General features: G+C 28.3%; 1 protein-coding gene across 2 annotated transcripts in view; it reads left to right on the top strand.

The window, feature by feature from the left end:
- Positions 1-14964, top strand: part of LOC136982234 (scavenger receptor class B member 1-like) — a 47752-nt gene continuing 32788 nt past the window's right edge. The window contains exons 1-2 of one of the 2 annotated variants that reach the window (XM_067278692.1): positions 1-147; positions 7877-7941. In XM_067278692.1, coding sequence (XP_067134793.1) covers positions 7920-7941 — 22 coding nt within the window. In that variant the 5' untranslated portion in view covers positions 1-147; positions 7877-7919. Of the gene's footprint in view, positions 148-1151; positions 1278-7876; positions 7942-14964 lie in introns of those variants that run through there. The other variant, XM_067278690.1, reaches the window with a different exon arrangement.

The raw sequence follows: 14964 nt of genomic DNA, 5'->3' as shown, positions 1-14964 counted from the left end.
ATTGTTACTTGATGTATGTGACTACATGTTTAAGTCATAAGAATCTCGTGACTGTGACCTAATTCATTAACTAGTTTAAGAGTCAGATAGCCACCTTCTGTGTTGTTCTATTGTTGTTTGTGTTGAATTAAACTAAAAACAGTTCAAGTAAGTTAAATTACTTTTGTACTGAATGAGTTCATCCTAAAAATGTATTAATTAATCCGATTTACATGCAAACGTTACAAAACTATTACGTAATTTTCTGGTGTTACACAATTTTTCATGGCATATTGCGCGTCGCATCGCGCCACGATATAAACGTTTCGCTTAGCGTTTGCAGCAAACAATACTAATCTACTGTTTTTTTTTTTATTTTATAAAAATTCAAAAATATTTTCAGTCTTCGGCTGTATTAAGCGGATATATTATTAATTTTATAAGATAATTTTAGTAAAGCTGTCTGAAATTTGGCACCACACGATGAGAGTCGCGCGCGCGTATATTTTACCCATTATAATAAGTAATTACCATTTATTTAATCATATAATCGTACATTATTGAAGACAAAATGTAGGCCTGTAATTCTAAATGTATTGGCGTGACTAAGATAAAATCTCAATGAAATTGAAGGCGTATCTTCATAAGAATGACAATAAATTGATGTTTTCTGGGTCGAGAATTGTAAAAAAGTCTGATAAATATAACTGAACTATCATTAAATTACACAAAATATCTGAAGGGTTTGTTTTTAAACAAGAAACAAGAGAAAAAAATTAGCGTAGAATGTTAAGAGTGACGCGCGAAGCGACACAGCGCCGAAGAGTGACTCGTCGTGTGTCGCTTCGCGCCGAATGCGCGAATCCATTATCCATTTTTAAAAAACCCTTCCATGATGAATAAAAAACAAATAAATTAAGATTAAACGCGATTTACTCTCTCATTAGACACATTTGAATGAGTAAACGACTCGAACTAACGACCATAAATTCAATTTTATCTAGATTAATAATAATTGAAATGTTTATAATAACAATAAACATTTATCCGTTCGAATACACGTCATAGAAGATGAAATATTTGAGAAAAAGAGAACAAAAGATTATCTAAAAATATTCAACACGTCATGTTATTGTTTTTTTTAAAAAACGTGACTGTGACGTAAAGGAAATGACGTTCGTGCGCGGGAGTCTCGAGGATAGGGAAGGTTATGGATGGTATTTAATGTGTCTGTTTCACGTGTGTATAGAGTTTAGCATCTTTCCTATTTTAGAGATGGTATTGTCTCCGTGGATAAGGTATTGTTCAGTTTTCTGTTATATATTGTACGTTACACGTATCCAATTGTTATTGTTTATTAAATAATTTATAAGATTAAACCTCATTTGTAAGTAGATCTGTATTTGTGACTTTGCTGTATACCAAAATACATTAAGTTAAGTTAATAATAGTCTCAATGGCTTAAACTTCAAGTCATCACAAGATTTATATATGAGGCCAATTCACAAATACATTACATTATTATGTGATCTTGCTGTGCAACTTGTTTAATTTTTAATATGTTGATTAATTGGTTTCTGTTAATTCAATATTGTTTTTGAAATATTGAATTCAATGAAAGCAAAATCGTAATGTATAGGTGACTGGTTAGGTCGGGAATCTCCGACTCGATCACGGTGAAGGTCCGGTCAAATAGATGTATGTCGGATGTGGGATGTTTTCACTATTATTTGGTAAACCAAAATGTACCGTAAAGTAAAAAAAAAAGGTTCTAACAACGGCCACGTTGACCGTTGTTAGAACCTTTTTTTTTTACCGCTTGCATACCGGGCTTTTACCGCTTACATAAAAAGAAGTTTGAATGTTTTCTGTTTTAATCCCTTCAAGATGTTAGGCGTGTTGATTGTCTTTTAGAAAAGAAATCAAAGCTGTGAGTCGGATATCTGGTCCGTGGACCGCCGGTTTGTGACCTCCGATCTAGTTTAATCAAACTCGCCCATAATGTTTCAGTAGAAATTTTCATAAAATTATATGAAAATAAGCATCTTCAATTAACAACTGAGAACATCAAAGAAGAACAACACTTAAGTAGAAAGTAGTTTAAATTTCAAAATTTTTAAAATTCATCAAAATACAAAGCAATCAAACCATTACTTTTAAATTATCTTTACTCAGCAGTTTTTAGCTGTAGAATGAGTTTAATTAATATGAAATTCAAACTGTTTTCTATTGGAGCAGATTTTTTGTTCTAAGTTTGTTTTGTAAAGCCCATAGTTTAGGCAAAAATGCTCTTATGTATTATTAAAATTTCTATTGTTTAAAATTAACTTTTAATTAAGTGATGTCACTTATTTCAGCATTTCCCAAATTTCTTGGTAAAACAGAGCCCTTAAGCAAAGAGAACTTTTTTGTGGAACTTTCACAACTTGGCATTTTTTATTATAAATTTGTACAATTGATAGAGAAAGAATGAGGTCACCAGACCCTAATGTTTTATTTTTTATTATTATTTCATTAAATAATTAAATTAAAATATATGTAATTGTTTACAACTGTTCATTAATAAACAATGTACAGTATATTTTATCTTTACCATTCAATGAAATGTCGGTTGTAAGAGTAAATGGCAACTACAAATTGAGATGTATTGCCGACTGAAATAAATAACTGTTTGCTTAAAAATAGTTATAAAATAAACAAATAATGCATTTGATTCATTAATTTAAAAATGTTTTAAAAGATTTGTGAAGCCATAGGACTCTACAGAGCCCACTTTGGTAAATGCTAATTTAGTGGATGTCATCCTTGAAACTTTGATAGAATTGTTTATTCATCTAAGTTTTTGAAAAATAATTCTTCTAAATGAAGAATTATTATTAGAGTGATATAAATCACAAATAAATAACATACTTAATCTGGAGAGATTGTTTTTAATTTGGATAAAAGAAAAGGAAATGAAAAGAGATGTAACTAGTATGACTATCATTCAAGAGAAAGCTAGAGAAATTTTTGCAGAACTGAAGAAACAAACTCCATATTCATCACGAGGAGCTAGAATTCAAGGTTACCACTGGATGATTTGCAAAGTTTAGAAGATCTGGCATTAAACATGTAGAAATTCATGGTGAGTCTGCTAGTGCAGATAAAGAAGAAGCCAAAGAAAAATCCCAAAGAAGAGAGAAAAGCAATCGACGTTGGACAGATTCTTTAATTCCAACATACGGAAAAAAAACGACTGATAAAAATGCAAGACTTTGTATATGTGTATTTTTATTATTACATATAAAATAAAAAATTATATACTTTCTCACTATGTTTATTATTTTTTGGTGTCTCTAGAACAAATTAATCAAATTCCCATAAAAATCTATGGTAAATCAATAATCAGTTAACGAACAATTCGGGTAACGAATACCGTCTTGGAACGGATTATGTTTGTTAACCAATCACCCACTGTATATTAATACTGTAGTAACGTATGAGTAATTAATATATCTAACAGCGTAATATAATAATGATCAATTGTATATTCATAAACTAAACAGTTAAGTATTGATAAAAGTCAAAATCATTTGAACAAATTACTAGATTTATTATAAGAATTAAATGTTTCTAATCTTAAAAATGATGTTCCAAACATTTCTCAGTATAAAACTCAATGATAATCTTATAAAATAAGTGTTTTTGATTTTATGTTTATATTATTATGTTATTAAATCACTAGTTTATCTAAAACAATTTTAATTTCAAGTTAGAAAACATACTACATTTAAAGTTTCTATGAATCCTGTATTCTTTCTTTCTCAACTGTGATTTTTGTTACTCCTTTAGTTGCTTGAGTCTTCTTGATATCTTTCTTACCTAAGATTGTGCCTACTGTAGACCTGTTCAATCCATACTGCCTAATAACATCAGACATCTGCCCAATCTCTATCTTGGCTATTATCTCTTGCTTGGTTTCTATGTGAGCACGGTTCTTGACACTTTACTTTTTTTTTAGGCTCCATTATATTATCAATTTCTTTTTGAAATAAAAAGTTCAGAAAATCACTCACAAAAATTCAGAGAACAGAAATCAACTAGCACATGAAAGAATTATGTAAATGCGAGGCCCAAATGAAATTCAAAATTTTGGTGTTAAAACGTTAATGAATATCCGACAGGACATTCTCACCTTTTGAAAATAAAAACTGACGCAAAACTTAACGAGTACGCGACAGTCTTGCAAAGACTATAAAAAAATTATTTGTCAGAAAGGTAAACAAAAATGAGGGAAAGTTTCAAGTTTGAAGGAATACTATCCAATTGGTATTGGGTTGAGCATCGATGTCAACATCCCCATGCTCCAAAAGGTCTGAAATTGTCATCTGGAGACAAGGGAAAACCAATCAGTATTTGTTATTTTACCACGCTTCTTTTTGTGTTTGTTCTATGATGTGTTCATTATCTGAACATGTATTTGTTGTCCAAACATAAAAATCTTTCGCAAAAGTGCTCATTGTCCAATTTGTTCACAGTTTGAACTGTTCATTAACCGATCACCCAATGTATAACAAGTTATCTGAATGCTGTAAACAGCAGTTGAAATATTTATATAGAATGATTTGAAAAGGTCTTTAAAATTTTGTATGCTTTCAAAGTTTTAATCAGAAGACTTAACAGAATTGGTTGAGGCATAAATTTATAACAAAATGCATCAAGTTTATCTTGTACAATACAAAAACGTTGCATTGGATTGAGATAGACAATACATTCCTGGACGTTATCTTCAGTGATGAATCAACATTTTATCTCAATTACAAACAACTGCAAAATTTGAGGCTTTGAAAATCGATAAGCAACTATGGAACATGTTTTGTAAAAATCCAAAATTGAATATGCTTTTGAGCTCTTAGCAAAAATAGTGTACAGTCCTACTTTTTCCATAAGGAAACTATCAACAGTATTTTCTATTTGGATATGTTGGAAAATTTTCTCATTTCATAGTTAAACAATGCATCATAGAAGGATGCATATACAGTACTTTCAGCAAGATGGCACACCATTCCACAATCATACAGATGTCTCAGATTTATTCAATAAACATTTTCCAGGTTTGTGGATTGGTGGAGCTGGACAGATATGATGGATTATAAACAAACCATTATGGTAAAACTTGATGTGCTTTGCCATAAATTAACCTTAATTTCCACCTTTAACTATGCATGCTCGGTAACAACTTAACATGTTTTAACAAAACTTCATTTCAATTTATTAACAGATTAATTGATCAGCCAATGACAAAATAATATGCCATATATTGTTTAAAAGTGATCGGGCTAGAAACTTTTGAGCCTTACAACCTGTTTTTAACATATAAAATAAGTTACATCATAATATTTTAGTTATATAATAGCTTCAAGTATTGTTTTCCAAATAATTTGTTTTAGTAATTTCATATTTTATCAGAACTTACATTATTACATACTCATATAGGAAACCAAAACTTGAGTTACATATTAATTAATAATCAAATGGTAGAGCCAGATTTTGTCAGGTTATATATTGTGTTTCCCCGAAAATAAGACTGGGTCTTATATTAATTTTTTGTCTTAAAAAATGCATTAGGTCATATTTTCAGGGGACTTCTCATCCAAAGGTGCTTGCTTGGGTATTTACAAATACTTAATTTATATTATCATTTATTTTAAGTATTAATGTCAATAATAATATTTATTTATATTTATATTAATATTATTTTATAATTCATTTATATTCATATAATATTTATTTATATATATATTAATATTTTATAATTCAGTACATTTGTCGTGCATTGCAACAGACATAGCTTATTAAATACGACCATCTGGCTGATGATCTTAACTGGGTCTCATTTTAGGGGGAGGGCTTACATTACGAGCATCCTGTTATATCTTATTTTTGTGGAAATACAGTATTAATTAATTAAATATAAATTACATTAATTCAGACTAAAAGTAGACAATTAAGTTGCCATCTTGTATTAAATATGATAATTGAAATTGAATTTAGAATATTCTGAAATAACTTATCTGGAGCAGGGACTCACACTTCCAGCTTCTGCTTTTCATGCATATGCATTGCCATTTATGCCAGATAATTTAGAAGACAGCCATACAGGTAACTCCCTGCAGTAATATTATTTTAATGAAAAAAATATACATTTGCTTTAATTAAACCACAATAGATCACCTTCCTCACATTTTCCAGCAAATTTTTATTACAAAAATATTTTTGGCCTTTAGCAGGCTGCTTCACTCATAACTAACAGTTTGTATTAGCACTTTTCCAGTAAAGTAGTTTTTTTTTAATAAAATATAGATAATTTTACATGCCAAATATTATTTAGAAACAGGTAAGCCACACAACTGTCTATCGGCATTACAGAAAAAGATTTGATTTACAATTACTTTCGACAGGATTTAACTGTCCTCCGCAGGCAATATCGTTCATAGAGAAACATCGAAATATCAAAAGTACAGTGAAGCATATTCATTGTTGATGTTCTTTTAGCCATGCATTGTTGATTCTAACATTCATTCAAAATTCATAATTTGTTTTTTTTTTATTTTTGTTTAAATGTAATGATTCTGTAAATTTTATTTTTGAATCTTTGTATTTCTGTATTCCTTCTGAAATACTGGCTTGAACTTACAATGCCTAAACTCGACTTACGGTATGTTTGAAGTTTACGGCACTTAAAATGCTAATTTACACGTGTGTATTTGAAAATCCAGAGGAATATGGTTCCAGTTAGACTGGATTTTAAATGCTTTATTGTATTTAAGTAATTTTTATCTGTTTCGCTGATATACACTTACCAATATAATCACATATAGAAATTCATAAAAATTTCAATACTGAAACTATTTTTTAAGTTTATAAAATAATTTTAAATGTCTTAATAACATAATTTTAATTGAGTTTTGTCAAAATGAAAGTGTTAAAAATACTTTTATTATTGTTACTAGTTCATTTTGTAAAAAATATGACTTGCAATTATTTAAATTTAAATACTATACATTTATACTACAAATTTTGAAAGGAAAACAGTTATTACTATTGTTTTATTCATAACAATAACCACAATCATTTCATAAATCTGAAAAAATGCTGATTGTCCAGTCATTCTCATAATAAAATGAGGAATATTATAAATACTAGAGAAAAGGTTGTTTTCTTTTACTGCAACACTCGAATAGATAGGTGCAAGAAGGAAGTTTATACATGCATTCTCTTAGACAAATACATGCAATTTTTATTGATTCTATGCTATTTTTATTTTATTTTTTATGAATTTAACATACATCATCTTCCAAAGAAACTAACAAGTTTACCAGAACACATTTAAGATTACTTTTAATCTCAGATAAGCCATGTTAACTGTTCTTAAACATCTAGCATGGCTGGTATAATTGTATAGAGTAAATTTATTCTCTTTGTTTTTCCTTTACTTTTTTTTAACCATAGAATTTATAACAATAAAGATTTTTTTAAGACTTAGATACAAGTTTAAACTGTAATTATAGTTTTTTTCATTATATTTAGTATGTATAAAATTCAAATATGCTTTGATGAAAAAAAATTTCTACAAAAAGCTCTTGTTATAAGCTTTAAGAAAATAAAATATTCAAATTTCAAAGATTTAAATTCATTTTGTTTCTATAAAAACTGAGTAAAATTTTTAATAACATATATATTGAAGGAAGTGTTTTATATCATTTCGTAACTACAGTAATTTCCTTTTGCTAGTGATCAAATGTTATGTTTTTGTAACTTGCTCTTTTTTTTTGTTTTTTCTTTTAAATGTTTAATAAATATAAAAATTATTATAAATGATTGTATATATAATAATCTAAAATGTTGTTTTCAATAGTGTTGGCTATTAATGTATAGCTGAAATTTGATATCTTTGGAAAATGACTTTTTATAAATCAAGTGGTAAGTAAACATTTTATTTTATACTTGTACAAAATTATCTGTTGATTAAATAAATACTGAAAAAAAATTATCTTGTTTAAAATAAAAATGATAATGTTGCAGATTTTGGTGTTTAAAATTTGTGTTTTAAGAGAAAAAGGTTAATAATTTTCCACAACATTATTAAATATCACGTAAAAAAGGGGGTATACAATAACATATAACTTACATATTATATGATGGTACATCTTAAAATTATGTTTCTATGTTTTTTAAGATGCACCATCATATAATATGTAAGTTATATGTTATTGTATCCTCTTTTTTTATGTGATATTTAATAATGTCGTGAACCTTACTATGATTTGTATTTTTAACGGCACTGTAGAGGGGTTGGAAACATAAACCAATCTGAAATGCATTTGATTAAAAACCTTTTAAAATAAATTGTAAATTTTCTAACCATTGCTGTAAGGTCATCTACCAATAATAATTTCTTTAGATTATAAGGATGGTACACACAGAATCTGATAATGATCATTGAATAATGCTGAAAACATTAATAAAGATTTATGCTGCTATACAAGGATGTATGTGATTGAGTATCTGCTTAAGCAGTTATTGCACCTCTTAATTCATAAAATATTTTAAAAAATTATATGCAAAATAAGTTTTCTAATTTATTTTAAATTACAGCAATATCAATGATCAGAATCATATTTTTTTATTGAAATTGTTATAATATTATGAAGGGCCCCACTTCAGTTTCTTCCATCCATTCAGTACTTAATTCTTTTTATATACTTTATGGTCTTCCTTTTCTTTTTTATTATTATTGTTATCTATCAAAATTATTCAAATGAATCATTTATGGACTATTAAAAACTAAAAACAATATATTCTAATTTATTAAAATCAAAAAAACTTAATTATTTTAAAAATTTGCAACACCAACTGATTTCTACAAGAAATACAGACTTATTCTGGACAACAATACAGAAATTAAAGAAAGAAAAAAACTTGATCAACAAATAAACATAGAAATATCAGCTTGGAATCAATATTTTAATATATTTCCAAATATTGACAATCCATTAAATCTAAAAACTTTCACTTCAAATAATAGTTTGTACGATTTGCCGTTTACTTACGACGAACTCGAGGATTCAATTCGGAAAATGAAATTAAAATCGGCCCCTGGTATCGACTTGATAACATCCAAATTTGTCAAATTTTTACCTCCTTTGGGCAAACAAGTTATACTTGACTCATTCAATTACTTTTATAAAACATTAAAACATCCTGAAATTTGGAATACAGCTAAATTAGTCTGATCTATAAAAAAAGGACTTCGTACGGAACCCGAGAACTACCGACCGATTGCTCTTCTGCCGGTATCAAGGAAATGCTTTACATCTATTTTAGTAAACCATTTTCGACAATGGACTCGTGAAATTAACTTTAACTCTAAATTTCAATACGCTTTTATTAAATTCTTATTACAGAATTTGCTATTTTCTTATTATCTTCAATTATTCAAATATATTTGCAGAAAAAACATAGAAAAATATACGCTGCCTTTATTGATATCGCCAAAGCTTTTGACTCCGTTCATGTTCCAACATTGGTTAATAAATTAAAACAATATGGTGCAGGCCATAGATTTTCAGATTCGATTATGCACTTTTTTCTTCTTATGAACTTCATATTGTAAATGGTAACTTAAATAATCCAGAAATTATTACAAATCGAGGAATACTTCCGGGTGAACCTCTTTCTCCGTATCTTTTTAATTTCTACATAAATGACATAAATAATTTATTCGTTAAGGATAACGAAGGAATATATATTAGTGGACGTCGTTTCCATTATATTTTATACGCAGACGATTTAGTATTATTGGTGCCAACCCGTATAACGTTACAGCTTAAAATTGATAGAATAAATAAATATTTATCAACATTATATTTATCAATCAATGCATCAAAAACAAAAATAATTATTTTTAGAAAAAACATTAAATTAACTAATGAAGAAAAAGACTTCTATTTAGATGGCAGATCTCTTGAAATTGTTAACAATATAAAATACCTGGGTATTACTTTTAGTTGGAATGGATTATTTCAACAACATTTAAAAATCTTTACTGTAAAAATTAATACACTAATCGATAATACTATATATTTATGTTCTGCATTAAAGATTTCTGATTGAAAATTTTAATTTGGAGTTTTAAATGTTACAATTCTTTCTTCAATATTTTATGCCAGCCCAATCTGGGCTCTTGATCATTTTTACAAACTCAAAAAATTTCTTATTACTTACTTATGCAAATTATTTAAGCTTGAGAGGACTGTACCAGGTATTTCTATTAGAGCAAAAATAAACAGAATTATTTCCTTGGTTTTTAAAGAGATTAATAAGATTTTACTACTGACTTATAAATACAGATGATGAGAATATAAAATTTTTACACCAAATTATGTATTGAACTAATGTCTTAAATTCTACTAAACATACTTGGCAATATAAATTCAATAATATACTTCAAACATATGGAATTTTAAGTGCGTTATTCGATAAATGATTGTTATCTATAAATATTATTTATTTCTCGGATACTTCTCAACACACACAGTTTTGTTTTTCTATTTGTATGCAGACAATCAATCAGATAATCAAATAAGAAACATCATCAAAAATAAAAGGCATCTCAAAATTACAAGTCAAACTTGGTAACTTTTTAACTAACAAATTATGGCACTACATGAAAATTATAAGTGCATCTTCATTGTTTTCATTATTACAAATTGGTCTGTGATTGATCAAAGTCAATTTTTTCAGTTTCTTCTCTTTCTGCACTCAAAAGAGCAAGATCAATCTGCATTGACTCGTGGAGGTTTTCAAATACAAAACTATTAGTTTTAATTTAGTTTTAATTCCCGTCTTATGTGATTTATAATTCATAAATAGTATAGAAATAGAAGACACAACACAACATAAAAAAAAGAAGAATTTTAATTAGGAAAAGATTTTTGAACATTTTTCTAGTGTTTGTTTTTTTTTCTTTGCAGGGTGCAAATGCCCCTTGGCTCTCTTCTGGGTATGCCAGATAATTCAAAGATTGAGAAAGGTGCTCTCAATTCCATACTGAATATTCTGGCAGTTCATTTGGCATTAATAATCAAATTGGGTTGATATATGTAAATGTTGTTGTAGATTTTTAATTAAATTATTGGGATTTTCACAATTCTGTTAAATGACTGCAGGATGAATTGGCTCTATAAATACATTGGTACTATCTATAGATATCTCCTGACTAGAATCAAAAAGCATCAACATTCCATTATAAAGCCACACTACTGTCAAAGGTACTACTGCCTTTGTTACCTTATGCTTCAGACTGAGATATTGAAGTATTTTTTGTTAGAACTCATTTTCTCTATCGAGCCACAGTTTCATCACATCTTAAATGTTTGGATATACTTGAAATATATAAAACTATTACTAAAGGAACAACTATTGATAGTAGAGACACAGCACATATATTACATACTTGGAGGGTGTTATTTTAAATCAGATAATAACCTTCTACCTTTTACTGAGCAATTTAAATGATTTCAGCACAGAAAATTTTTAATTTTGTTTCAGAATGAAGAGAAGATTTTATAAGTTAAAATGTCTGTTGCTGTGTTGATTCATTACATACATTTTGTAATCAGTGATAATAGTTTATTACATAACTTTCAGATTTATATATATTATTATAAATATGCATTTTAATTAATTTTTTTATGTAAGATTGCCCAAAGGTCAGTCAGCTGAAACGACTTTTGTTACAACTTAGTTTTATATACATATACAAACATCTCGACACCCAGTAACCCAAACAACTACCAGATTACGTCAGGCTACTTTTTCACAATTATTTTTAATTAATTTCTAAATAATTTGCCATTAGAGGGAGGCGTCAGGCACCATATCTTATTAAAATAAATAATTTAGAATGTTTTGGAAGAAAAGAATCAACCCGGAGTGGAACTTGAACCCACAACTTTTGCTTATGGGATGGATACATTGCCAGTTAGCTTTAAGTTATACAACATACATATTATATAACTTGCAATGTTTTAATTCTATTATAATTTATGAAAGTGTACTTATTAATATGAACAAGTATTCTTGTCAGAAGTTAAAAAGAATTTAACTGTAACAGAAGATACAATTTGCTTGATCTACAATTAAATTTCCTGTTAAGTCTGGAGAAATCTTTTTAATTTTGGACTAAAGTACTTGTTCAGATTAAAAGTAAATCTTGAACTTTTATAATGATGATGTTTTTAATTTTATAATAATTTCTGTCCTAAATTTAAATAAAATTGAATCTCAAACAATAATCTGTTGTTATAATTTTGCTGTTTAGTTAAAGCATGAATTTGGCATAACAACATGCAGTTGTTCCTAACCAGTTTCAAATGTTCTTGAAATAATCTTAAAATAAATATGTTAACTGACTGTTGAATCATACTATAGATTAGTCTTGAAACTAAAACAATTGATCTAATATCATATAAAAATTATTCAGCATAATTTAAATGATATCTTTTATTAGGCATTGATTATAAATGTTTTACTGTACTGTTGACTACCATTGGTTATACAACAGTTGCAGTGATCTGCCCTGATGATAGTTTCAGGCAGGGAGTTTTTAACCAGGATGGTGTATCTGGCAAAGGGTAATGCAGGTGTCCTAAGGTGAGCCAAGAGCTAAGTGAGAACAGAAACTTTGTATAGAGCAAGAAAAGCAAAACCTGGCTTGATCTTCATGTACAGACCACGAAAGTGGGGCCAGAAAAGTTACCACAGGGACAACTGGCTTGTGGAGACCAAGCATTCATAATAACGTTGCTTTTGATCCTTCATTGTCTTCCTCTTCCTATCAATGTTTTAAACAAATAATAAAGAAGCAAGATCTACAAGTGATAACTTGAAAGATATTTCAGTGAAAGATTGATAATTATAATATCAAGTTCACATGGAAAGGTAGCATAAGTATAACAATAAATCATATCCTATACATGTTAAAATTATAATTCAATTATTTATTAAATAATTTAACACTGAGGCTATATCATGCTAAAAGTTCAGGGATACGAGATACATTAATAAAATCGACTTTTTACCATTAAGTGATATAAAATAAAAACTAAAAGTTTTTTAAAATGCAATTAATAAAACCTGAAAAGTTTATTAATGACTATTTCAATAAAGCTGAATTATTGCATGTAGTTCTACCATCCTGTGAAAAACTCATTTATCAATATGATTAGAATAAAATTTATTAGATGGTGGTAACATTGTCTATCCGTACTTCCAAGGGTCCACCAGTGGTTCCATTCCCGAACACTGGTAGTTCGGTCATGGGTTCGCACCTCACCGGGACAGGTTGGCCACATGGAGTTTTCTCCATGCCTGTAATGCCTAAATAGGGGCCAGTTACCCCTTAAAAAGATCTCCTGGAAGGCATCACCCTAGGAAAATTGCATTTTTTTATTTTTTTATTTTTTACTCTTTTCACCCTGTGGGCACTAAGAGGGCCTTCGTTAGCAAGCCCATTATGGATTTGGCCAGGCCACAATGAGGTGGCTGGGTAGTGAGGAACGGGTCCCAACATATCCGGTAGGATCACCCCCGAAAAATTCCTGGGGATTTTTGGACCTGTCTGGCTGAACCCCTTTGCCATCTGGCCATCAAACCAAGTGTTGTGTTGCTGTAACTTAACAAGACAAACAGTTTGTCCAAGTTATTGAATAAATTGATGTAAAAAAACTAAGTAAAAACAAACTAATTTTTCAGTTATTTAGTTGATGATGATAAAATTTGTTAGTTTGAGAAGTATATATGTTATCGCTAATCTAGTTTATAATTAATTTATTAGTTTTTGTTATCGGCTTTAGATAAATTTAACTTGTATTTACGTTTTGATTAATTTCTAATTGATAATCAGCAATGGATTATACATAGATTAAAATACAAAATAATTTTTATCTCAACTATTTACATATAAATATTTAATTTTTAAAATCTTTTTGAGCATTTACAGTAAATATGATAAACTAATGTACAGTACTGTACATATATATGATTTATGTATAATATAAATTTTGAAGTTCAGATTTATAAAAAAAAAATAAATGTTACTATAAGATACTATAGTAAAAAATATATTAATAGTCAAGTTGTAGCACAATAATTATTAAAATTGTTTATGTATTAAGGATATTTTTTATGTTACATTTATGATAAGTTATAAATAATTTAATTAAATATGGTAAATACTGTTATTACTCCGGAGTCAGCATCTTTGGCTACTTTTACAACTGGTTTCTATATCTCTGCTATACTTTCTTTTTATACTGGCCAGTTTTTCATCTTAATACAATTTTTTAATGTTAAAGTCATTTGTCACTTTTCTCTTAGTATCTGTTTAATGTATTTGTTAAGCTTGCAAGCTTCAAATCAACCCAAACTTTTAATTCAGCATAAAGAAGAAAAAACTATTACAGGAAATTCTTGTAAGTGTGAAATTCAAGGGAGGAAATAATTGTCACTTCAAATTATTGAGTTCCAAAATCCCGCCGTATTCTGATAAGAGAAAAATAGTATTTCTTTGGTAAGGTGACACCCAAAAATGTGTTACTAAAAGCAAAACCCTGTTGACCAGATTAGAGTTGTTCTTGGTCTATTATTCTTCTACAGCATGGAGGCACTTTGATCTAAATGAACAAGTTAACATACGCGTATCACAGTTCGGACAGAATTTTCGCTTCCAATTTCGAACTAACCAAATTCCTTAACTTGTAATCTCTATATCTCCAGACAAGACAAATAGTACAGTTATGAACTAATGGGATTTTGAACTATTCAAGTTTCAATTAACAAGGATTTTCTGTAATATAATTACTATGTTTTTACATTATTTTGATAATAGTCTAAAATTTTTTAATAATAAATCAATGTAAAAACATTGAAAACACAAAAGAT

This window comes from Centruroides vittatus, unplaced genomic scaffold, assembly GCF_030686945.1.
Source record: "Centruroides vittatus isolate TY-2023 unplaced genomic scaffold, ASM3068694v2 contig_817, whole genome shotgun sequence".
In the NCBI taxonomy this organism is placed as follows: Eukaryota; Metazoa; Arthropoda; class Arachnida; order Scorpiones; family Buthidae; genus Centruroides; species Centruroides vittatus.
Note: the sequence above shows the minus strand (reverse complement) of the source record. Positions and strands in the feature narration are given on the sequence as shown.